General features: G+C 41.6%; 1 protein-coding gene across 1 annotated transcript in view; it reads left to right on the top strand.

Moving 5' to 3' along the window:
- frmd3 (FERM domain containing 3) overlaps positions 1–26226 on the top strand; it is a 102452-nt gene that overhangs the window by 8776 nt on the left and 67450 nt on the right. Inside the window, exon 3 of the mRNA XM_065011132.1 lies at positions 25700–25827. Coding sequence (XP_064867204.1) covers positions 25700–25827 — 128 coding nt within the window. The remainder of the gene's footprint in view (positions 1–25699; positions 25828–26226) is intronic.

Here is a 26226-nt window from a genome sequence, read left to right as displayed (position 1 = left end):
AGAGAAACCTTTCTGATCAAATAATTGAGTTCATGGTGTGAAAATGATCTGGCTAATAAAGTCAGACAGCACAACATCAGATGAGCTAACGTTAGTAACCTAACCAATTCGCTATTATATTAACTGGTAACCTGATACGACTCCTTGCCGTTCCTCAAGTTATAACGTGTTAGTTGCTTACTGGACCCTGGCAATCTGTGTGACATGTTAATTAGCTAACGAACAAACTACCATCTGTGAACTAATGTTTTCCCTTTACAGTAGCATGTGGTTCATTTTCAGAATGAGAGAATTAGGTGAAAATGAGACGTTGCTTGTCAAACAAGTGTAGTTGGAGCTGGGCCTGGCTTAAGCTGGATGCCACTAGGTGAAAAGAACACCACACACTCCCTCTTTCTCAGTTTTCAAATACAGTGGATGAAAATGGGTATGCCAGGTGTACTCTGCATGAAAGAGATAAATTATGCCAACAAAGGGTATCATGCTCTGCTGGCACATTGTAGAACAGATGTCCACAGGCAGAAAGTGTACAATGCAGTGTAACCGAATGATATTGCTTTTGTTGTGTTGAACTTGACAGTAAAACGTGTGTGAGTGAGGGGGGATAATTACATTTTTTATTCAGTGAACGTCATTTTTTGCACACATGTAGCCTTGTGCACTTGATCAATGTCGACTATAGTGGCCACTATAAGAGTATAAATTAGAATCCCTGTTTGTTTCATTCTATATAAGATGTTTTTTCCCAAGTGCAGTATTTAGATGTGTGTGTGGTCACAAGCATTCTATTGTATGCTTGTGTCATACAAGGCTGTCATGGCTAACTGCAATATTAGTGTATTGTTTTTTCTCAAGGCTTGACTGTCATTTGCAGTAAAGTCTAGGCAACAAATCCCATTGGATTGCTTTCTTTACATTTGTTTAGCTGTGAGTTAGGTTCACATTAAGCACTTTTTATTTTACACACAGAGACTGATCATGTAGAGCATATTCTTTGTTTTTTAATGAGTTAAAACCTTCATTTTCTCGTAGCAGTGTTTTTTTTTACATGTCTCAGTGCAAAAAAAAAAAAAAAAAGTGTCACCATTTTGGTCCCTCACCAGTTTGCATCCTATGTTTATATCAATAGCAGTCCGTTATTAATCGTCACCTTCTATCAGTCTCATCTGAACATCGTTGTCACGTTCTGACCTTAATTTCCTGTTTTGTATTTATTTAGTATGGTCAGGGCGTGAGTTGGGTGGGTTGTCTATGTTTGTTTTTCTAGGTTTTGGGAATTTCTATGTTTCGGCCTAGTATGGTTCTCAATCAGAGGCAGGTGTCATTAGTTGTCTCTGATTGAGAATCATACTTAGGTAGCCTGGGTTTCACTGTGTGTTTGTGGGTGATTGTTTCCGTGTCTGTGTTTGTTCGCCACACGGTACTGTTTCGGTTTTGTTCACGTTTATTGTTTTGTATTCATTGAGTGTTCAGTTCATGTTTTTAAATAAACAACCATGGACACTTACCACGCCGCATCTTGGTCCGATCCTTGCTACACCTCCTCTTCAGACGAAGAGGAGGAAAACCTTTACAATCGTAAAGTTATTGGTTATCTGCACGAACCCTTGCATAAATTATGAATCAACAATATACAAATTGGCTTAATTATTTTTTTACTAACTAACTAAACAATCACAGAAATACATAACAAACAAACAGAAGATATTGGTTACTAATAATGATGGAAAAGTCCCTAGTGGGCTAAGGCGATATGACGGCTTGGTAGACAACGTGAAGGGGGTGTGGACTGAGAAAGAGCGGGAAAGACAACATGGATTCATTACACACAGTCTATAATTATATTTATTGAAATGCTAATCCTTTGCCCACGAACGGTCCCTCATTAGAAAATAAATTGCTATTTATATTTACGCCCGTATGTCATTGTTGTGTTCTCTGTTGGTATCCGGTCTGTCTGCTGGAGAGTTCAGAGTCTTTCTGGTTGCTTTTCCCCAAAGATCAAAGTCTTTCGTGGTTGTTAGAATGGAAACTTCAGAGTACCATTCGGGAATGTTCACATAGCATCTATTCCTCGGCAGTTGTCAGTATTCTCGTCCTAGGTTTACATCATTTCTAGCTTCAGTCTAGTAATCTGTGTTGTCTACAATTTCTCACTTATTCTGTAGGGAATCGATAGTCTCAGAGTTGAACCATTTCCAGCCGTGTATCCAATGCTCCACGTGGGATGGTTTTCTAGTCCAAAATTTCATTTGATCTTTTCGCAAATGGTTTCATATTTAAACATTTCAATTGCTCAACAATTCCATGTCAATCTGATAACTAGAATGTGTAGACTTTCCAAGATACAATTTATGTCGTCCTATCAAATATAATGTCCCAGACAACAACTGATCTGACATCATATTCTTTAAGTACCAACGGACACTTTCAACTGGTTGGATTACAGAAATATTGTTCCATTTCCCCAACCGTTTTATGTTACAGTAATGCAAAGTCTCTCTCTGTGGTAACAAAGGCTTTTCAAAAGTCCATTCTATAGAGTGGAGAGAGAGAGTTTCGGTATTTATGGAAGGGTCATAAACCGGTGGGGGGGGGGGGGGGATTTTTATGACCCTCAGCCAACAGGGCAAAGTCATGACAGTCCCCCTCTGGTGGTTTAAATGTTGTGATTATCCTGCAAGTTGCAAACCAACATAAAAATGACCATGGGTTGTCCTGGTTGTGGATCATCGTTGCAGTCCTCCTCTGGTGGTTGACCTTGTTAGGCTCTCTGAAAGAATAGCAGTCCATCACTAGGATGGGCAGTGGATGTCCAGTTGGTGATCCCCGTTGCAGTCCCCCTCTGGTGGTTAACCTTGGTAGCTTTCCTGGAAATGGAGCAGTCCAACAGAAGGATGGGCAGTGGATGTCTGGTTGGTAATCGCCGTTGCAGTCCCCCTCTGGTGGTCGACCCGGGTAGGATTTGTCACAATGGAACAGGCCGCCACAAGGATGGGCAGCGGATGTCCGGATTGGGATCATCATTCCGGACCCGTCTGTCCAGACTGGAAGATCTGGGCAGTAACTTAAGCAGATGTTAACAATGCACACACACTCACAAAATATAGAATTACATTTCTTCCCAAATGAGCAGCGTTGTGGCACGAAGTGATGGTTGTATGGGGAACTTGTTTATGACTAATCACTTCCTAAGTGTCAAAGGAAATTAAATGAAAAGGAATGAAAGCATAAACAAAAGATATACAAAATATTGTTATCACACCTTAATCATCTAATTGGACTATACTCTACATACATTCAAAATCTTGGCAAAATGACCCTATCATGGCATTGTCTAATGTTATCTCTAGGGCATTCCTAATTTGCGGTGTGTTGCTTAGGGCCCTATCCTAAGTTGATAACTACATGATACGTCTACAGCTGCAAGGCACTAGCCTCGGGCTGTCTACAGGGATGACCTATGGACCTCTGTGGAGAAACTGGTGAGTACTGTAGTTGTAGAGTCAAAAAAGGCCTATCACCGCTACAATGGTGCATTTTCAACTTTCTAAGGCTGGTATTTTGTCCAGACCCTTAGTGATCCGAGCATAAATCCTCATTAAATGTTCCGTTGTACGTGTGCATTTATGCTTACATAAGCGCACATGCCAAGGGAAAGAACCAAGTATCCTGGTAGGTTACAACTTGTTCAGAATGAGTCTGACGTCATCAGATCATTTCCAGGTCAATGCCTGGAGGTCAGTAAGAATTGATGTTGACCTCAAGACGTGTTAAGGGGACCTGTGTAGTTTTACTACACGTCACTGTGTCTTACACCATTGTAGCGGTGATAGCTATGAAGGAGTCTATTTCCTAACTGTTATCCACGGAGGAGCTAATCTCACCACGGAAGTACTCTCTAAGCACTGAACCAGTCGTACGTGGTGTGATCATGGTTCATGACTTCTAATAACTTTCCTCCTGAATGGAGGGTTCTATGTATTAGTGGCATGTGTGTTGACCATCAGAAGAGTGTTCTGGAGATTCCCTTCCCCGTGTTGCAATCGGAGTGACTTCTAACTCCTCTGTCGCTATTGTCAATAGCAATTTGACTTGTGAGGTCTCTAATCCTCTTACTGATTGTTGCTGGACTGACTGTGGTATTGGTACTCAAGGGGACCAGTAGTCCTACCGATTTATTCTGAAATATTATTCTACCGGAACACATGATTAGAGCACTTTACTAGATGTATTGTAGTTGAAACTACACATGGCAAGGCATGACTATTTGACTATCTGCCATTAGTTTCAGAGGTGGGAGTAAACTGGACTTCTTTTACGACCAGTGTGGTACACCTCAGTAATATCTTAGATGTGTTCTAAGATTATCCCCATCTAGGGGCCTGTCTGCTCCTCACTGTTCTCATAGGGGAGTTTACTAGATGTGTTCTAAGATTATCCCCATCTAGGGGCCTGTCTGCTCCTCACTGTTCTCATAGGGGAGTTTACTAGATGTGTTCTAAGATTATCCCCGTCTAGGGGCCTGTCTGCTCCTCACTGTTCTCATAGGGGAGTTTACTAGATGTGTTCTAAGATTATCCCCATCTAGGGGCCTGTCTGCTCCTCACTGTTCTCATAGGGGAGTTTACTAGATGTGTTCTAAGATTATCCCCATCTAGGGGCCTGTCTGCTCCTCACTGTTCTCATAGGGGAGTTTACTAGATGTGTTTTCTGCTCTGGCGGCCTCGTACGGTGTTTCACATAGTCTCGATGAGGCTCATTATAGGTCTGGACTACTATTCCCCCTCGGGACCCCCCCACCAGCGGTTGATGTTGGTGTCCGAGGCACAAACGAAAAAGTCGGACCTTATGTACGAGTCATTGACCGATTTGATATGAGAATGGCTGTAACCAAATCTTCTGGTGTTTGTGCTTCAAAACACTCAGTGGCTGTCGAGACCTGTCAGTCACCACAGCGTCCGCATGTGGCAACCTCTTCAGTACCTGCGAAGTGAGATGAGGATATTGGTCTGTGATATCGCAAAGTGTTTCACCAGTGGGAGTCATCAGGTCAGTTGCTGGACTGACGCCATTAATGTCATTGTAAGGGGTGACAGTCCCCCACAAAGCGGAAGATCTATCATCAGAATTAGAGTACACTCTTCGCATCAATGTTTTTCTTGCTGAGACGGCGGCAGTGCTAGTGGAAGTGTCCGAAGGGCAAGAGAAGTTCATCTCAACCACCGTATTGCATGACTTCAAGGAGGAGGGAAGTTGCTCATTCACAGAGACTGCTGGCTCGAAATCATGAAAGCAATGGTCAATCAGGTTTGCTGATGGAATGTGTCGAGACATCAGAATCTGATCTAAGGAGATATTACGTACCAAGAGGTTTCGAAACGTCTTTTTCCCAGGGGGTGCTTTCGACAGATACCCCTCGTGAATGACTGCGTTGCAGCTAGTGTTAGAGGTAGACAGTGTGGTCAGTGGAGAAGGCACTGTGGCCTGTGACCATACATGGTTGTTTTTCCAATCCATCAGTGGGAGTAACTGATCTATCAAATCTGCTCCAAGTAGCAGGGGTTCAGGTTCCAGGCTGGTAACATACACAGGGTGAACGAGCGATACGTCCTGGAAGTGTAGTTTCAGCATGACTCTCCATGTGAGAGGCGAGGTAGTCTGAGTGAAACCTCGAAGTCTAGTTTCAGCATGACTCTCCATGTGAGAGGCGAGGTAGTCTGAGTGAAACCTCGAAGTCTAGTTTCAGCATGACTCTCCATGTGAGAGGCGAGGTAGTCTGAGTGAAACCTCGAAGTGTAGTGTCGCATCGTTCCACTTTTAGACAATGTTTAGTTGGCTTCAAAGCCCTTTTGAGATCATCAAACAATGTTTGAGAGATGAGCGATATTGTTACGCCTGACTCAATTAACATGCGCTAAGCAGTCCTCCAGGACTGTTTCCAGGTATGGCCGTTTAGATTCGCATTGTACATATTTAGTGGACATATTCCCCACAAAGAGGAGTGGTAGTTCGCAATGACGCCATTTTTGTTCAAGGTGAAAGCAGATTGACTTTTTGTATTTTGAGTGGGCTTGGCTTTAACGAAGCTTTTGACCTTTTTCTTCACAACCTTTGTATCAGAGTCTATAGACAGCCTGTGGGCTTGTTTCTTGTTCAAGTGGGCCCTGGATATGGTCTCGAGTGAGAGTAGGAGACATTTTTATTTTAATGTCCTTGCTATGGGTGTTAATTCCTGCGGACCTGGTGTCCGGTAATTCCCCATCTAGTCCTTGTGACTAATCTTTGACCCTTTTCTCAAATCTTTCTCGCTTTAGTTCTTTACGTAATGGAACTTCTAGACAACATTGGTCTACGTTTTGATCATCCTTTAACCCTTTGTTACCCTTGTGCTCTGACACTTTGTGGGTTGGGTGCAGGAACGTAGTGAACAGGTCGATTGTAGCGGTAGTCATGTTGATGGCGACGTACTTTACAGTTATTTGGACCACGGTGGTTATTGGAATCATGGTTTCGTTGCAAAAACCACTGTTGTGCGTCATCTCTCAACACTCCAATACCTGACAATGCACCCTCTAACTGGAGTGAGTGCTCCTGGTCAAACTTCAAAACCGAGTGGTCAGGGCTCTTAGCGTTGCAAGCTTTTAATTCCTCAAAAGCTGTACTTGCAAGCTCTCTGAATTGTAAGACAGGCAAGCCAATGTGGGCTGTAGGGCCCAAGTAGGTAATGAAGGTGGGATACATGTTCGACAGAAACATTTGTTTTAATGGTAAAAGTTCTTCCATTCCCGTTTCAGTGAGTAGGCCAAAGTAATCTGAACGAAGCCTATGATAGCAAGCTTGTGGGTGTTTATTCCGAGCTTGTTTGACAGTGTTAACCAGTGAGCTATCGTGTTTGCGAGTCGTAGAACCACTGAATTCTAATTTCAAAGCTATGGCAAGTTTAGTGTAGTCGTTAAGCACGTGTTGCTGCTGTAGACAAATGAACCTCGTCACGCATCTATCCAACGTTCGAATAGACATGTGACATGGTAAACCCTGTCAGAACCCATAGCGTTCAGGTAGCCATCTAATGCATCCTCTATGTCAGCTAGGAACATCCCAGTATCGTTTGGCTGATCTGGAACAGAGTCAAAGGTCAGGAAATTCTTGAAAATTTTGTCAAGGTGTTCCATGCCAAGCGGGCGGAGAGGGATGGCTTCATCCTGTGGGCAAATTGGGGCCTAAAGGTCAAGAGGAGAAGCCAAGCTTTGGCTTTGTTGGCAAAGAGGCACCATATTACTCAGAGGAGAAGACTGAGGGACGCTTGAGGGAGGCAAAGTCTGAAACCTTCTATCGTCTTCACTCCTTTGAGTACCGAACTCCGGTTGCTTGGTTGGGTAGTCACACTGTAGCACGTGACCGTTCTGGAATTCCACCAGACTGTACCTAAGGGTGGTATTCTGCTGCATTGCAGAGTCGAGTTGAGCGCTTAGAGTACTGATTTTGTAGATGGGAGTGTCGCATTTGCTCCTTTCAGTCTCAAACTTATCACTGTTTGCAGATAGAGGTCTTGAGTACGGAGCGAGAGATTCAGTGATGAGATTTCCTCCCTTAGAAATCAATATTTCCATTTTCATCACCTGAGTTCTCTCATCATTCATTTGGTCAGTGACTTCAATGAGTTCTGCTGACCTGTCATCCAACTTAGTCATTGTGTTCATTCACTGATCGTCTTTGGTCTGCAGCATGTTGAGAGAACATTATTACTTTGAGTGACGTTCAACAAAACGACATGCATGTTATCAAGTTGAGCTCTCCCGTTTGTAGATAACTCTTCAGATTTATCTAGTTTGGCGTGGAAATAATCGTATTAGGTTTTGGCTAAATAAATCGAGTTCCTGTTAGAATGCGATTTTGTTAGTTTAGAAGACGATTTTGTTGAAGAGTTTTTGCTCATTCTTCATCGTAAGTTTTTGCAATTACATTTAATTGTAATGTTTTCCATAGCTAGCAGAATTGTTCCCTTGTCTGCATTTTTCATCAGTTTCCCTGTTCTCTCCACCTGTCCCTTTATGTCTACCATGTCCTGCTCGTGCTTCAGCTGTGCACTGCAGTATTGGACCGATGCCAATCTTGGATGGCAAGACATCAGGGTCAAACTGAAGTAAACCTTTACAAGGCCTGCACCTGATGGTTGATTTTGGAGAGTGTTTGTCGAGATTTCTACTGTTTTCCCGCTAATGGCATAGTTAGGGTTGGTATCGCTGCTGAGGTCAGAGATCAATCCTTTTATGGGTGAGGTTTCACTAAAGGGAACCACTCCCTCTAGTAGCTTATTATTAGAACATTTATAAACAAATAAAAAATAATGTTCCTATTTTTCCAAAGTTTGGTTTTGGAATACGTTGGAAGCTGCAACAACGATTTTAATCTATTTATAGGTCTTAATGAGCCATCAGTACTGTACCGGTAGTGTGGGAGTTGGACGCGAATGAATTTGCAAAATAATAATAAATGAATCATAACTGGAGAGGATATCTGGGAATTTAAACTAATTAACCTGAGAAGTTGGTTCATCTAAGTTAATATTGTTGAGTTTAATTGGAAGAACCTGAAAAGTTATGTTAGACAATTTAACTTATTCAATTGAATGTGACAATGATATCCAATTAATTGAGATTGTCTAGATTATCAAGTGTGTCCAATAGAGCAAATGTTATGGTACATTCACCACTAGGTTCACTTCTCCCTAAGGACGAAGCCACATGGGATTCCCGCGGAATGTCGGGACTTCATTTTGTACTGGGTAGTCCTGAATGGGCTTTGCAAAAGCAAATTTTACTGACTTAATCAACGTTGATGATAAATCAAACCTGTACAGGCTATTTGGGAATTAAACTTTAACCTGAGAAGTTGGTTCATCTAGGTTAATATTGGAAAAGTTTAAATAGTCTCATTGTAAATAGTCTCGGATAAAGTAATCCTTCTCCCCCCCCTTAAAAGACCTAGATGCACTATTGTAAAGTGGCTGTTCCACTGGATGTCATAAGGTGAAAGCACCAATTTGTAAGTCGCTCTGGATAAGAGCGTCTGCTAAATGACTTAAATGTAAATGTAATGATTGTAGAAAACCAATCAATTTGGATATTATTTCAAAGATCCACCTGTAAAGGTAAATCTGGCAATTTTAATTATTAGTTCAATTGAATGAGACATCGATATCAAATCAATTGCAAGTAACCACTTGTTAAACGTGATCCACTTTTGGGTGTCACCTAACTAATTATTTTTAAAGAAATGTACTGGCGATTCTTCACCACCAGGGGTCACTGTTCGCACAAAGCTGAAGTCGAACGGAAGTACAATGGCGGGAATCTTCCGTCGCCCAAGACAGAAGAGTTTAGCAGTGACACAGGAAAACAAAATGGCTGCTATTCCTTCGTTAGCTGTAGCATCTTGTGCCAGCTAGCTATTCTTATACTGTTCCCACAGCACAAAGGATTACATACAACATGGAAAGGGGGTTTACTAGTGACATCTCACATTAACCCATTCAGCATACTCTTTGCTAGCATTATATTACCAACACACGCGGTACATAAAAACAGATACGCCTGTGGCCTACCCACGCTGGCTCAGCGTGATAGGCAGACAGATAACACTTCGGCTCGGTCACCAAACAGATTTATATTCAAATTTCTAACATTACTGGATCTATGCCCTTGCTCTAGAAATTAATATTGACCGACAGAATTCATTTATATAGAGCGGTTATCTCCCGAATCCACTCTCTTAAAGATCTGAAGATCTTTTATATCAATAGCAGTCAATTATTAAATTGTCACCTTCTATCAATCTCATCTGAACTTCGTACAATTCTTGGTTATCTGCACGAACCCTAGCATAAATTATGAATCAGCAATATTCAAATTGACTTAGTTAGTAAATAAATAATTAACTAAACAATCACAGAAATACATAACAAACAAACAGAAGATATTGGTTACTAATAATGATGGAAAAGTCCCTAGTGGGCTAAGGCGATATGACGGCTTGGTAGACAACGTGAAGGGGGTGTGGACTGAGAAAGAGCGGGAAAGACAACATGGATTCATTACACACAGTCTATAATTATATTTATTGAAATGCTAATCCTTTGCCCACGAACGGTCCCTCATTAGAAAATAAATTGTCATTTATATTTACGCCCGTATCTCGTTGTTGTGTTCTCTGTTGGTATCCGGTCTGTCTGCTGGAGAGTTATCAGAGTCTTTCTTTCTGGTCGCTTTTCCCCAAAGATCAAATTCTTTCGTGGTTGTTAGAATGGGTACTTCAGAGTACCATTCGGGAATGTTTGTTATGTATTACTGTGATTGTTTAGTTAGTTAGTCAGATACTCAAAAAGTTCTACAGCTGCACCATCGAGAGCATCCTGACTGGTTGCATCACTACCTGGTATGGCAACTGCACGGCATCTGACCGTAAGGCAATACAGAGTGTGGTGCGTACGGCCCAGTACATCACTGGGGCCAAGCTTCCTACAATCCAGGACCTATATACTAGGTGGTGCCAAAGGCAGGCCCAAAAAATTGTCAAAGACTCCAGTCATCCAAATCATAGACTGTTCTCTCTACACATACTGAGACAGAGGGGCGCTGTTTTGTTTGCTTGGATGCTTTCTCCGGTGAGATACATTCATCCTCTTGCGAATTTAAGGAAATATATGAGAGAGACGACGGATTTATTTCTCTTCTTTTTTTCCTTTTGTAAAATTTTTAGGGTTAGGTTGGTAAACAAAAAACACACACTGTCCCTCATGATTACACCCTTCAGCTCAGTCACCATGTCCGTTTTCAGGATAGCGAGTTCTGTACCGCTCAACCTAAAATTTACACTCTTCCTTTCTCGCCCCCTACCTCTCTCTCCTCCCCTCTCATCCCCCTCTGCTGTGTGTGCAGATAGGATTGTCTCATGTGTCTGGATCTGAAGCATTAACAGGTTTCTTGTCGCAGTGCTTTCATGCAGCCAATTAGGGATGGCTTGTAGTGAAATAAATTTGGTTAGCTGAGATAAGGACCAGTTATAATTAAGCTGGCATGCATATTAATTACCAACCAGCCCCCCTAACTGGGGCACAGACGTCCTCCAGTGATTTCAGAACTTTTTCTGTTGTAATGCGATATCCCAAGTATTGTGGGGGGGGGTACTAAAGTGTGTTTTAAACACAACTGCAAACTTCAAGGAGTTGGTTTGATGGTGACTTTGTGATGTCATCTGCCTCCCCCTTGCTTGAGGAGCAGTAGAAGACAAAAGAACGTAGTCTATCCACTAGAGATTAATGTGTGAGTACCAATAATGAGCATGTGGGGTTTTGTTTGTATTTCTAAGCCGACATCTCACTGCAGTCTGGAGTGGGAGGCTGGTTTGTGCCCAAGGTGTCACAGCTTAGAGAAGTGCTCATACATACTCAAAGACCACATCGATACACACATACAGTACATTCAGAAAGTATTCAGACCTCTTGACTTTTTCCACATTTTGTTATGTTACAACCTTATTCTAAAATGGATTAAATGCATTTTTTCCTCATCAATCTACACACAATACCTCATAATTACAATGTGAAAAAGTTTAGAAATTTTTGCAAATGTGTTTAAATTTAAAAACAGAAATAGCTTATTTAAGTATTCAGTATTCAGACCTATGAGATATGAAATTGAGCTCATGTGCATCCTGTTTCCATTGATCATCCTTGAGATGTTTCTACAACTTGATTGGAGTCTACCTGTGGTAAATTCAATTAATTGGACATGATTTGGAAAGGCACACACCTGTCTATATAAGGTCCCACAGTTGAAAGTGCATGTCAGAGTAAAAACCAAGCCATGAGGACGAAGGAATTGTCTGTAGACCCCCGAGACAGGATTGTGTCGAGGCACAGATCTGGGGAAGGGTACCAAAACATTTCTGCAGCATTGAAGGTCCCCAAGAACACAGTGGCCTCCATCATTCTTTTTATTTTTTTTTATTTTACCCTGAGGGAAATCGACGAGTACCAACAGCTTAGTAGCTACTATCTTGTCTCATCGCTACAACTCCCGTACGGACTCGGGAGAGACGAAGGTTGAAAGTCATGCGTCCTCCGATACACAACCCAACCAAGCCGCACTGCTTCTTAACACAGCGTGCATCCAACCCGGAAGCCAGCCGCACCAATGTGTTGGAGGAAACACTGTGCACCTGGCAACCTTGGTTAGCGCGCACTGCGCCCGGCCCGCCACAGGACTCGCTGATGCGCGATGAGTCAAGGATATCCCTACCGGCCAACCCCTCCCTAACCCGGACGACACTAGGCCAATTGTGCATCGCCCCACGGACCTCCCGGTTGCGGCCGGTTACGACAGAGCCTGAGCGCAAACCCAGAGTCTCTGGTGGCACAGCTGGCGCTGTAGTACAGCGCCCTTAACCACTGCGCCACCCGGGAGGCGCCTCCATCATTCTTAAAATGGAAGAAGTTCGGAACCAACAAGGCTCTTCCTAGAATTGGCCGCCCGGCGAAACTGAGCAATCGGGGGAGAAGGGCCTTGGTCAGGGAGTTGACCAAGAACTTGATGGTCACTGACAGAGCTCCAGAGTTCCTCTGTGGAGATGGGAGAACCTTCCAGAAGGACATCCATCTCTGCAGCACTCCACCAATCAGGCCCTTATGGTAGAGTGGCCAGACGGAAGCCACTCCTCAGTAAAAGGCACATGACAGCCCTCTTGGAGTTTTCCAAAAGGCACCTAAAGGACTCTCAGACCATGAGAAACAAGATTCTCTGGACACTGTATACTGTAACAGCTAGGAAAAACAGCTGACCAAACAACTGCTATGTGGCTGTACTACAGACACCGGTCGTCGTCGTGGGAAAGACACATTGTTAGAAACTTTTGAAAAACAACGAGTAGCAACAACTTTACACCATGGAGGAACAACATACTCCATCGTGGAAAGATCCGACTACCTCAAAAAATAACTAACCGGACAAAAAAAAAAAAAGAACAGATTCATCTACAGACACGGACGATTTACTTACCGTTGAAGTAGAGGCTAGTGCTCTGGCTGGAAGTTGTGTGAGGAGGTAGCAGGGCTGAGGGGGGGGGTCGCTGCTAGACATACAAAGTCGTAGCATGCATGAAAATCTAATATTTTCTGGGATTCCTGAGGACGCATCCAATAATCCAGAGGGCACGATCAGAGAATTCATGCAATCTGCCTTGAAACTTCCTGCAGAGACTGTAAACAAAGTGGCTTTCCACCGTGTACACAGACTTGAAGCTCAGAGCAACAGACCAAGGGTCCCCTATCAATCATTGCAACATTTTGAACACTACCAACAAGAGGATATGATCAAAGAAGGGGGAGGGAGCTTAAAGGGACCAAATTCGGTCTCAATGGCCAATTTTCAGGGGAGAAAAATGAAAGTCGGAAGAGACTGTATCCTGTACAAAGGCAACAGAGGGAGACAAACTCTTTACAGATGGACAGCTATACCGAGACAGCTCCATAACACCATGGCTGTACTAAGTTCTACAGGGTCTTCACGAAAAAAAAGAAAGTATTGAAACTAAAAATAGCTGAACACTATGAAGTGGATATGAACACACGTACTCAATTACATGTCCACTTCCACATACTCACTTGATCTCGTTCTCTTCTCCTCTCTCTGTTGTTGACAACTGTTCTACAATTTAATATGTTTCTTGTTTGTCTTTTCTATGTTTTGTCTACAGGTCTGTTCACAAGCAAGGGGAATTTGTCAGAATATGTCAGAACAGGGACATTGGGGATAATAACATATTGTATGGGATACATTTGTTCTGTCGTGAAGCCGTCTTAATAGTAATGCAAGGTCTCTTTCATGATCATGTGAAATGTCAATTGCTATGGAAATGCAGGGATGGTTTTTCAATGATGTTAAAGGTAATTATGATGCAACGATATGGATTACAATTATCATCATGAATATTAAGGCTATACGCACTACATATTACACAGACACTCAACCATGCAAATTGGCTGGGTTATTATATATTTGGACATCACACATTATAGTCTCACTCTTATACAGACATCGTACACCCTCTCACTATATCACATCCAATATCATACACATCAACCTACTCAGATTTACTACACACAATATCTTGTCTCAATGTTCTAACATCTGTGGCATTGACACACAGGCAAACAGTCAAGGGAATAAAACATATACAGTACGTAAGTATTTGATCCCCTGCTGATTTTGTACGTTTGCCCACTGACAAAGAAATGATCAGTCTATAATTTTAATGGCAGGTTTATTTGAACAGTGAGAGATAGAATAACAAAATAATTCCAGAAAAACATGTCAAAAAATGTTATAAATTAATTTGCATTTTAATGAGGGAAATAAGTATGAGCCCTTCTCTGGCTCCCAGGTGTCTTTTATACAGGTAACGAGCTGAGATTAGGAGCACTCTTAAAGGGAGTGCTCCTAATCTCAGCTTGTTACCTGTATAAAATACACCTGTCCACAGAAGCAATCAATCAGATTCCAAACTCTCCACCATGGCCAAGACCAAAGAGCTCTCCAAGGATGTCAGGGACAAGATTGTAGACCTACACAAGGCTGGAATGGGCTACAAGACCATCGCCAAGCAGCTTGGTGAGGTGACAACAGTTGGTGCGATTATTCGCAAATGGAAGAAACACAAAAAAAACTGTCAATCTCCCGCGGCCTGGGGCTCCATGCAAGATCTCACCTCTTGGAGTTGCAATGATCATGAGAACGGTGAGGAATCAGCCCAGAACTACACAGGATGATCTTGTCAATGATCTCAAGGCAGCTGGGACAACAGTCACCAAGAAAACAATTGGTAACCCACTACGCCGTGATGGACTGAAATCCAGCAGCGCCCGCAAGGTCCCCCTGCTCAAGAAAGCACGTGTGTGTATATATATATATACACACACACACACACATCTGAAGTTTGCTAATGAACATCTGAATGATTCAGAGGACAACTGGGTGAAAGTGTTGTGGTCAGATGAGACCAAAATGGAGCTCTTTGGCATCAACTCAACTTGCTGTGTTTGGAGGAGGAGGAATGCTGCCTATGACCCCAAGAACACCATCCCCACCTTCAAACATGGAGGTGGAAACATTATGCTTTGGGGGTGTTTTTCTGCTAAGGGGACAGGACAACTTCACCGCATCAAAGGGACGATAGACGGGGCCATATACCGTCAAATCTTGGGTGAGAACCTCCTTCCCTCAGCCAGGGCATTGAAAATGGGTATTCCAGCATGACAATGACCCAAAACACATGGCCAAGTCAACAAAGGAGTGGCTCAAGAAGAAGCACATTAAGGTCCTGGAGTGGCCTAGCCAGTCTCCAGACCTTAATCCCATAGAACATCTGTGGAGGGAGCTGAAGGTTCGAGTTGCCAAACGTCAGCCTCGAAACCTTAATGACTTGGAGAAGATCTGCAAAGAGGAGTGGGACAAAATCCCTCCTGAGATGTGTGCAAACCTGGTGGCCAACTACAAGAAACGTCTGACCTCTGATTGCCACCAAGTACTAAGTCATGTTTTGCAGAGGGGTCAAATACTTATTTCCCTCATTAAAATGCAAATCAATTTATAACATTTTTGACATGCGTTTTTCTGGATTTTTTTTGTTGTTATTCTGTCTCAAACACTGTTCAAATAAACCTACCATTGAAATGATATACTGATCATTTATTTGTCAGTGGGCAAACGTACAAAATCAGCAGGGGATCAAATACTTTCTCTCACTGTATATTGCTATAACCGATTTCTTGAATTCTAAATATCAGACATTTGAAAGCTCTATTTTTGACCATCATAATACCTCTAATGGCAGTAACTTTACAAGCCCTTATTATGGTCAATTTAGAATGAGAATAGTAGCTAGTTATGGTAAGGGGGGAAATAAGTATCACCAGTTATAATTGTAAAGGTTTAGCAGATTATAAAAAAAGATGATCAGTCTTTACGTGGTTAATAGAAAAGGAATATAACATAGTGTTTACAGGAAACTCACTCTACATCCTTAGATGAAGTTGCGTGGAAAAAGGATTGGGATGGTGAAGTAATTTTCTGTCATGGACAAAGGAACTCAAAAGGTGTGAAGATATTAATTAACAAAAATGTTGATCTGAATGTGCAAATAGTTAGGAATGATTCACAAGGAAGGTGGAGCTTTTGGAATATGAAAGTGGACAAAAAAAGATTTGGCTCATTAATCTGTATGGTCCAAATCAGGATGATCCATACTTCTTCAAAAATATTTATACCAATTTATTGAACTTACAGGCAACAAATGATCAAATCATTATGGTAGGGGACTATAACAGTGTTAAGTACCTCAATGGACCGTAAAGGAAAGCACTCTACAAACTATCAACACCGTGCCCTTAAGGAAATCACAAATACTATGGACACATTAGAAATAGTGGATATTTGGAGACTAAAAATCCCAACCTAGTGAGATGTACTGTACATGGAGACTTAATCAAGATAGTCATCTTGGCTACTTTGTCTCTTGCATCAAAGGTTAAAAAAAGTTAATAGAAGACGGAATGCAATCGGATCATCATCTAATTGGCCTTCACATAACTCTTATAGAATTTCCACGTGGACGGGGATATTGGAAATGTAATCAAAGTTTACTGGAGGACAACTTATTTTTTAAGTAAGACTAAATCATTTATAACTGAATTTCAGTATAATATAGGAACAGAAAATCCACTTATTGTTTGGGATACCTTTTAAATGTAGCTTCAGAGGTCATTCAATTCAATATTCATCAATAATAAAACATTTAAAAAGCAGTTTCTGGCTAAAGAGACAAGACTAACAAGGGAAATCCATGAACTAATAGTACAGGTAGACAGCAATAAAAACAATACTACAGAGATGCAAAATAAGCTAGAGGAAAAACAAAAAGAATTTATTCTAGAATGGTCTAATATAATCTATTACAAAAATAAAGCAAACTGGATGGAATATGGAGAAAAATGCACAAAATTCTTCCTGAATCTCCAACAGAGGAACGCTAATAAAAATAATTTGCAGAAACTCGTTACTGAAGACGGAGTCATCTATGATTCTCCGAATTATATTTATTTTAAAAGAGGAAGCTAAATATTTTAAGCAGATGTTCTCTTTTCGGTCTCATTCTCTCCCACGGAATGAAGATTACGGTAAGGAATTCTTTCCAAATAATACAAAAAAAAATGAAAATTAACAAATGTACAGAAAGATCAGCGCGAAGGCCAAATTACAGAGGAATAACTTTGAGGCTATTAAATCCTTTCAGTCTTGAAAAACCCTGGGGCTTGATGGCATACCGGTAGAGGTACAGTATCTCAAGTCTTTCTTGATATATTAAAAGCTTCATTGTTAGATTGTTTTAACTACTCTTGAAATGGTAGTCTGCCAGGTACTCAGCAGGAAGATCTGATTTCTCTATTATTAAAACAAGACCCAGATGGCAAATATAAATAATCAGTCAAAAAAAAAATGGAGGCCCCTTACACTTCGATGTTGATGTAAAAATACTAGCGAAATGCATAGCATTCAGAATTAAAAGGATTTTGCCAGGTATTGTTCATCCTGATCAGACAGGTTTTTTACATGGACGATACATTGGAGATAATAAACGACAACTACTAGAAATAATAGAACATTGAAGAAGCCAGGCCTGGTATTTATAGCAGATTTTGAAAAGGCATGTGATGAAGTAAAACTGGATTTTAGAAATGCCTGGATTTTTTTCTATTTTGGCGATTCTCTTATAAAATAGGTAAAAGTAACATATAGCAACCCCAGGTGTAAAATCAGTAAATAACGGCTACTTCTCAGAGGGTTTTGAATTAAACAAGTGTGTCCGCTGTCACCATTTCTATTCGTTATGGCCATTGAAATGAGAGCTATTAAAATCAGATCCAATAACATTAGAGGATTAGAAATCCAAGGCTTGTCCATGTATACCGATGACTGAAGTTTTATATTAAGTCCAGAAGCCAGATCCCTGCAATGTCTCATTGAAGATCTACAGTGGCAAGAAAAAGTATGTGGACCCTTTGGAAATACCTGGATTTCTGCATAAATTGGTCATAAAAGTTGATCTGATCTTCATCTAGGTCACAACAATAGACAAACACAGTCTGCTTAAACTAATAACACAAACAATTATACGTTTTCATGTCTTTATTGAACACACTGTGTGAACATTCACAGTGTAGGGTGGGAAAAGTATGTGAACCCTTGGATTTAATAACTGGTTGACCCTTCTTTGTCAGCAATAACCTCAACCAAACGTTTTCTGTAGTTGCAGATCAGACCTTCACAACAGTCAGGAAGAATTTTGGACCATTCCTCTGGTGTGAACTGCTCTCTTGAGGTCATGCCACAGCATTTCAATCTGTTTGAGCTCAGGAATCTGACAGCGCCACTCCAGAATGCGTATTTTCTTCTGTTGAAGGCATTCTGTTAATTTACTTCTGTGTTTTGGGTCGTTTTCCTGTTGCATCACCCAACTTCTGTTGAGCTTCAATTGGCAGACAGATAGCTGAACATTCTCCTGCAAAATGTATTGATAACTTGGGAATTCATTTTTCCGTTGATGATAGCAAGCTGTCCAGGCCCTGAGGCAGTAAAGCAGCCCCAAACCATGATGTTCCCTCCACCATACTTTACAGTTGGGATGAGGTTTTGATGTTGGTGTGCTGTGCCTTTTTTTCTCTACACATAGTTGTGTGTTCCTTCCAAACAACTCAACTGTAGTTTCATCTGTCCACAGAATATTTTGCCAGTAACGCTGTGGAACATCCAGGTGCACTTTTGCAAACTTCAGACGTGCAGCAATGGGTTTTTTGGACAGCAGTGGCTTCTTCCGTGGTGTCCTCCCATGAACACCATGCTTGTGTAGTGTTTTACGTATCATAGACTGGTCAACAGATGTTAGCATGTTCCAGAGATTTCTGTAAATCTTTAGCTGACACTCTAGGATTCTTCTTAACTTCATTGAGCATTCTACGCTGTGCTCTTGCAGTCATCTTTGCAGGACGGCCACTCGTAGGGAGAGAAGCAACAATGCTGAACTTTCTCCATTTATAGCCAATTTTGCTTACCGTGGACTGATGGACATCAAGGGGTTTAGAGATACTTTGTAACCCTTTCCAGCTTTATGCAAGTCAACAATTCTTAATCTTAGGTCTTCTGAGATCTCTGTTTGAGGCATGGTTCACATCAGGTAATGCTTCTTGTGAATAGCAAACGCTAATTTTGTGAGTGGTTTTTTTATAGTGCAAGGCAGCTCTAACCAACATCTCCAATCTGGTCTCATTAATTGGACTCCAGGTTAGCTGACTACTGACTAATTGACTTTTCCAAAAGCTATTAGCCTAGGGGTTCACAGTTTTTCCAACCTACACTGTTTAAATTATGTACTCAATATAGACAACAAAAATACAATAATTTGTGTGTTATTAGTTAAACTGTCTGTCTATTGTTGTGACAGGTACAGTGGCTTGCGAAAGTATTCACCCCCTTGACATTTTTCCTATTTTGTTGCCTTACAACCTGGAATTAAAAGAGATTTTTTTGGGGGGGGGTTGTATCGTTTGATTTACACAACATGCCTACCACTTTGCAGATGCAAGATATTTTTGTGAAACAATCAAGAAATAAGACAAAAAAAACAGAACTTGAGCGTGCATAACTATTACCTTATTCCATATGGTTTGGGGAGTCTCCCACATGCCTTTTGGCGAACACCAAACATTTTTTTCTGGACACTTCTGTAAAGCCCAGCTCTGTGGAGTATATGGCTTAACGTGGTCCTACGGACAGATACTCCAATCTTCGCTGTGGAGCTTTGCAGCTCCTTCAGGGTTATCTTTGGTCTCTTTCTGATTAATGCCCTCCTTGCCTGGTCCGTGAGTCTTGGTGGGAGGCCCTCTCTTGACAGGTTTGTTGTGGTGCCATATTCTTTCCATTTTTTGATAATGGATTTAATGGTGCTCCGTGGGATGTTCAAAGTTTCTGATATTTTTTTATAAGCCAACTCTGATCTGTACTTCTCCACATCTTTGTCCCTGACCTGTTTGAAGCGCTCCTTGGTCTTCATGGTGCCGCTTGCTTGGTGATGCCCCTTGCTTTGTGCTGTTGCAGACTATGGGGCCTTTCAGAACAGGTGTATATATACTGAGATCATGTGACAGATCATGTGACACTTAGATTGCACACAGGTGGGCTTTTTTTAACTAATTATGGGACTTCTGAAGGTAATTGGTTGCACCAGATCTTATTTAGGGAGTTCATGGCAAAGGGGGTGAATACATATGTACGCACCACTTTTCCGTTTGTATTTTTAAAGTTGTTTTTTTTTCATTTCACTTCACCAATTTGGACTATTTCGTGTATGTATGTCCATTACATGAAATACAAAATAAAAATCAATTTAAATTACAGGTTGAAGTGTAACAAAATAGGAAAAATCCAAGGGGGATGAAAACTTTTGCAAGGCACTGTAATTCCAAAGGGTTCACATACTTTTTCTTGCTACTGTCAGCTTCATTAAATAGTACCTGCAAAACACCAGCCTCAATGTCAACAGTGAAGAGGCGACTCCGGGATGCTGGCCTTCTAGGCAGAGTTCCTCTGTCCATTGTCTGTTGTTCTTTTGCCCATCTTAATATTTTATTTATATTGGCCAGTCTAAGATATGTATTTTTCTTTGCAACTCTGCCTAGAAGGCCAGCATCCTGAAGTCGCCTCTTCACTGTTGAGACTGGTGTTTTCCGGGTACTATTTAATGAAGCTGCCAGTTGAGGACTTGTGAGTCGTCTGTTTCTCAAACTAGACACTAATGTACTTGTCCTCTTGCTCAGTTGTGCACCGGGGCCTCCCACTCCTCTTTCTATTCTGGTTAAAGCCAGTTTGCACTGTTCTGTGAAGGGAGTAGTACACAGCTTTGTATGAGATATTCAGTTTCTTGGCAATTTCTTGCATGGAATAGCCTTCATTTCTCAGAACAAGAATAGACTGACGAGTTTCAGAAGAAAGTTCTTTGTTTCTGGCCATTTTGAGCCTGTAATCGAACCCACAAATGCTGATGCTCCAGATAAACTAGTCAAAATAAGGCCAGTTTATTGCTTCTTTAATCAGGACACAGTTTTCAGCTGTGCTAACATAATTGCAAAAGGGTTTTCTAATGCTCAATTAGCCTTTTAAAATGATAAACTTGGATTAGCTAACACAATGTGCCATTGGAACACAGTAGTGATGGTTGCTGATAATGGGCCTCTGAACGCCTATGTAGATATTCCATAAAAAATCTGCCGTTTCCCGCTGCAATAGTAATTTACAACATTAACAATGTCTACACTGTATTTCTGATCAATTTGATGTTATTTTAATGGACAAAAAATGTGCTTTTCTTTCAAAAACAAGGACATTTCTAAGTGACCCCAAACTTTTGAACGGTAGTGTATGTTGCTTAGAAATCCGAAGAGGCCAGCAGAGATCGGTGGGATGGGCTGAGGGAAGCTGAGGGTTGGGATGTAGAATTGGAGACAAATGGGAGTGGAGTTGCTGGGTGGGTGATCGAATGATGGTCAAAGATAAAGTATTAAAAAATAAAGTCAAAATAGAACATAATAAATAGTACGTTTGAATGACACCGAGGGGCAGTGTTTTTACAGCTAATGCTGGTTTGCCTGAGGCTGATGCCGTGCAGGTGTTTGTACACATACATATACACACACTCTCATTCAAATACACACATACACGGACACACATACAGTTGAAATCGGAAGTTTACATACACCTTAGCCAAATACATTTAATCTGAGTAAAAATTCCCTGTCTTAGGTCAGTTAGGATCACCACTTTATTTTAATGTGAAATGCCAGAATAATAGAGAGAATTATTTATTTAATATTTTATTTCTTTCATCACATTCCCAGTGGGTCAGAAGTTTACATACACTCAATTAGTATTTGGTAGCATTGCCTTTAAATTGTTTAACTTGGGTCTAAAGTTTCAGCTTTTTTATGGCGGTTTTGGAGCAGTGGCTTCTTCCTTGCTGAGCGGCCTTTCAGGTTATGTTGATATAGGACCCGTTTTACTGTGGATATAGATACTTTTGTACCTGTTTCCTCCAGCATCTTCACAAGGTCCTTTGCTGTGGTTCTGGGTTTGATTTGCACTTTTCACACCAAAGTACGTTCATCTCTAAGAGACAGAACGTGTCTCCTATCTGAGTGGTATGACGGCTGCGTGGTTCCATGGTGTTTATACTTGCGTACTATTGTCTGTACAGATGAACATTTTACCTTCCGGCGTTTGGAAATTGCTCCCTAGGATGAACCAGACGTGTGGAGGTCTATAATATTAATTTTTTTAGGTCTTGGGTGATTTCTTTTGATTTTCCCATGATGTCAAGCAAAGAGGCACTGAGTTTGAAGGTAGGCCTTGAAATACATCCACAGGTACATCTCCATTTGGCAAAATTGAAGAAGCTTCTAAAGCCATGACATAATTTTCTGGAATTTTCCAAGCTGTTTAAAGGCACAGTCAATTTAGTGTATGTAAACTTCTGACCCACTGGAATTGTGATTACAGTGAATTATAAGTGAAATAATCTGTCTGTATCAATTCTTGGAAAAATGACTTGTGTCATGCACACAGTAGATGTCCTAACCGACTTGCCAAAACTATAGTTTGTTAACAAGACATTTGTGGAGTGGTTGAAAAAACAAGTTTTAATGATTCCATTCTCAGTGTATGTAAACTTCCGAATTCAACTGTATGTAAATAGTGCCAGACATGCACTCAAACATATACAGTTGTCCTTGATGTCCTTTGTCATTTTTTTGCTGTTTTCTTTTGTCTCCTTTTTTTGTCTTATTTTGTTCTTTTCTCATGAGTTCATTTTCTTGGTTGTTATTATTCTCTCTATTATTGCATTGGGGAGGTTCTTGGGGAATGGAATTCATTTTTTTTATATTCGTTTCTTTAAAAAAAAAACGTTTCTTGGGGGTGTGACTGTGGGAGGGGTTTTGAATGGTTGAGGGACAGCTATGGGGAACTGTGGGGGAATCTTGGAGGGTTCGCGTCCCCGTTTCTTTTGGCCTTGTGGGAGATCTGTCGACATGCCCTTGAGCAGGGCATTGACCCTGGATGAAACTAAGAATGAACTCTTTGGCCTGAATGGCAAGCGTCACATCTGGAGGAAAGCTGGCAACATCCCTAAGGTGAAGCATGGTGGTTGCAGCATCATGCTGTGGGGATGCTCCAGAGTGAACAGGACCTCAGACTGGGGTGAAGGTTAACCTTCCAACAGGACAACAACCCTAAGTACACAGCCAAGACACTGTAGGAGTGGCTTCAGGACAAGTCTCTGAATGTCCTTGAGTGGCCCAGCCAGAGCCCAGACTTGAACCCAATCGAACATCTCTGGAGAGACCTGAAAATAGCTGTGCAGCGAAGCTCCCCATCCAACCTGACAGAGCTTAAGAGGATCTGCAGAGAAGAATGGGAGAAACTCCCCAAATACAAAGAAGACTTGAGGCTGTAATTGCTGCCAAAGTTGTTTCAACAAAGTATTGAGTAAATGTGATATTTCAGTCTTTATTTTTAATACATTTGCTAGCATTTGTAAAAACCTGTTTTTGCTTTGTCATTATGGGGTATTGTTTGTAGATTGAGGATGGGGGGAAAAAACAATTGAATACATTTTAGAATAAGGCTGTAACGTAACAAAATTAGGAGAAGGTCAAGGGGTTTTAATACTTTCTGAATGCACTGTACATACTCAAATACCCACTGTAACACACTGATACACACATACTCAAATACCCACTGTAACACACTGATACACACATACTCAAATACCCACTGTAACACACTGATACACACATACTCAAAAACCTACTGTAACACACCGATACACAGATAGACAGTCTGCAGTTCACTTTGCTCTGGTTGAAGTCAACTCAGACGTTGTCTCGCTGCGTAAGGCTGTATCTAAAGTGGGGAGAGCACTTTAGCTTCATTAAGACAGATTATGTAGAGACAGCCTGACCAGGTTAATATTTAATGTTGAGCCCTTTGAAATATGCATCCACCTCTTGTTGGACATGAAATGGACTCTGCTCTCTTTTCTCTCTCTCTCTCTCGTTATCTCTCTGTCTTTCTCTCTTTCCTTCTATCACTCGCTCTGTCTCTGTCTCTCTCTGTCTGTATTTGTGTCTGAATGTCTTTCTTGCTCTCTGTCTCTCTATATCATCTCCCCCCTCTTTTCTCTCTATCTCTTTCTTTCTTTCTCTCTCTCGCTCTCTCTCACTCTCTCTCACTCTCTCTGTCTCTCTCTTTCTGTCTGTATTTGTGTCTGAATGTCTTTCTTGCTCTCTGTCTCTCTATATCATCCTTCCCACCACTGTCTCTTATCTTCTCTCTGAAAGGTGTATGTCAGATACTGTATGTGTCATGTTTCATGGTGTTTCAGTCCCAGTGTTGCTCTGATCAAGGAGACCAGAGAGACAAATGGCAACAAGATGGACCATCACAGTGGATGGGCTGTAGGGACCGGAGTCACGTACATACATGGTTCTGGAAGCGACCACTTCACGCTGTTTGACTGGCAGTCTTAGCGTTGCCTAGGTGACAGCAAGTGGGACTGACAGCTTCAGCACCTGACTCTGCTCTGTGGGTCAGGGCCGCAGACAGCATTGTTAAGTAAATCAAAAACTGATAACAGCCAGGGCAAATGGACGATTACCAGCTGGATTCAATCAGGCTGCTCAGCCAAGTGCAGGTTCCCCTCCATCAGCAGGACCAGGGGAAGAGGTTGAAGTGAAGGGCCCAGTTTTATATATATATAGTGAAGAACCACTAGGGACAGTCTCCAACTAGGATGTGCTGACAACAGGACCATGGGCTAGAATATCTCCCAACAGGACCTGGGACTAGAATACCTCTGACCAGGACCTGGGACTAGAACATCTCCCAACAGACCAGGGACTAGAATATCTCCCAACAGGACCAGGGACTAGAACATCTCCCAACAGACCAGGGACTAGAATATCTCCCAGCAGGACCAGGGACTAGAACATCTCCCAACAGGACCAGGGACTAGAACATCTCCCAGCAGGACCAAGGACTAGAATATCTCCCAACAGGACCAGGGACTAGAATATCTCTGACCAGGACCTGGGACTAGAATATCTCTGACCAGGACCTGGGACTAGAATATCTCTGACCAGGACCTGGGACTAGAACATCTCCCAACAGGACCAGGGACTAGAATATCTCTGACCAGGACCTGGGACTAGAACATCTCCCAACAGGACCAACGGAACAGCCATTACAGACAGTTTTAGTTGGGAGTCAGCAGGGTGTGTGGACACTAGTGGGGTGGGAATTAACATTTAAGTGTTTTGTTGTGATTGAATATGTTGGTGTTTTAAATGTGTTTGCATGTGTGCATGCATGTGTGTAGGACTGTTTCCTGATTTACTCCTGCGTTAAATAACTGGTGCAAATGCCTAGTAAATGAAGACATTGTACACTTTCATCATTCCAATAGTGTTGAATATCTAACCTAATTATGGTATCAAATGCTTTATATATCCCCAATATTGAGTGTGCTGTAATAACAGTGTGTTGTGTTTTTTCCCCACAGAGAGAAACCAAGGGCCAGTTCCTGGTGGATCATGTGTGTAACCATTACAGCCTCCTGGAGAAGGACTACTTTGGCATCAGATATGTCGACCCAGAGAAGCAGAGGGTATAGAAGATACACTCGTACATATGATTTTAAACCTAACCCAAAGCTTAACCACCCTGCTAACCCTAACCTTAACCACCCTGCTAACCCTAACCTTAACCACACTGCTAACCCATACCTTAACCACACTGATAACCCTAACCTTTACCACACTGCTAACCCTATTGCCTAACCCTAACCTTAACTACGCTGCTAACCCTAATGCTAACTCTAACCTTAACCCTAATGCTAACCCTAACCTTAACTACGCTGCTAACCCTAATGCTAACTCTAACCTTAACCCTAATGCTAACCCTAACCTTAACTACGCTGCTAACCCTAATGCTAACTCTAACCTTAACCCTAATGCTAACCCTAACCTTAACCACACTGATAACCCTAACCTTTACCACACTGCTA

Source organism: Oncorhynchus nerka, linkage group LG27 (genome assembly GCF_034236695.1).
Source record: "Oncorhynchus nerka isolate Pitt River linkage group LG27, Oner_Uvic_2.0, whole genome shotgun sequence".
Taxonomy (NCBI): domain Eukaryota; kingdom Metazoa; phylum Chordata; class Actinopteri; order Salmoniformes; family Salmonidae; genus Oncorhynchus; species Oncorhynchus nerka.
The sequence above is the reverse complement of the archived record's forward strand: the minus strand, read 5'-3'. Positions and strand labels throughout refer to the sequence as shown.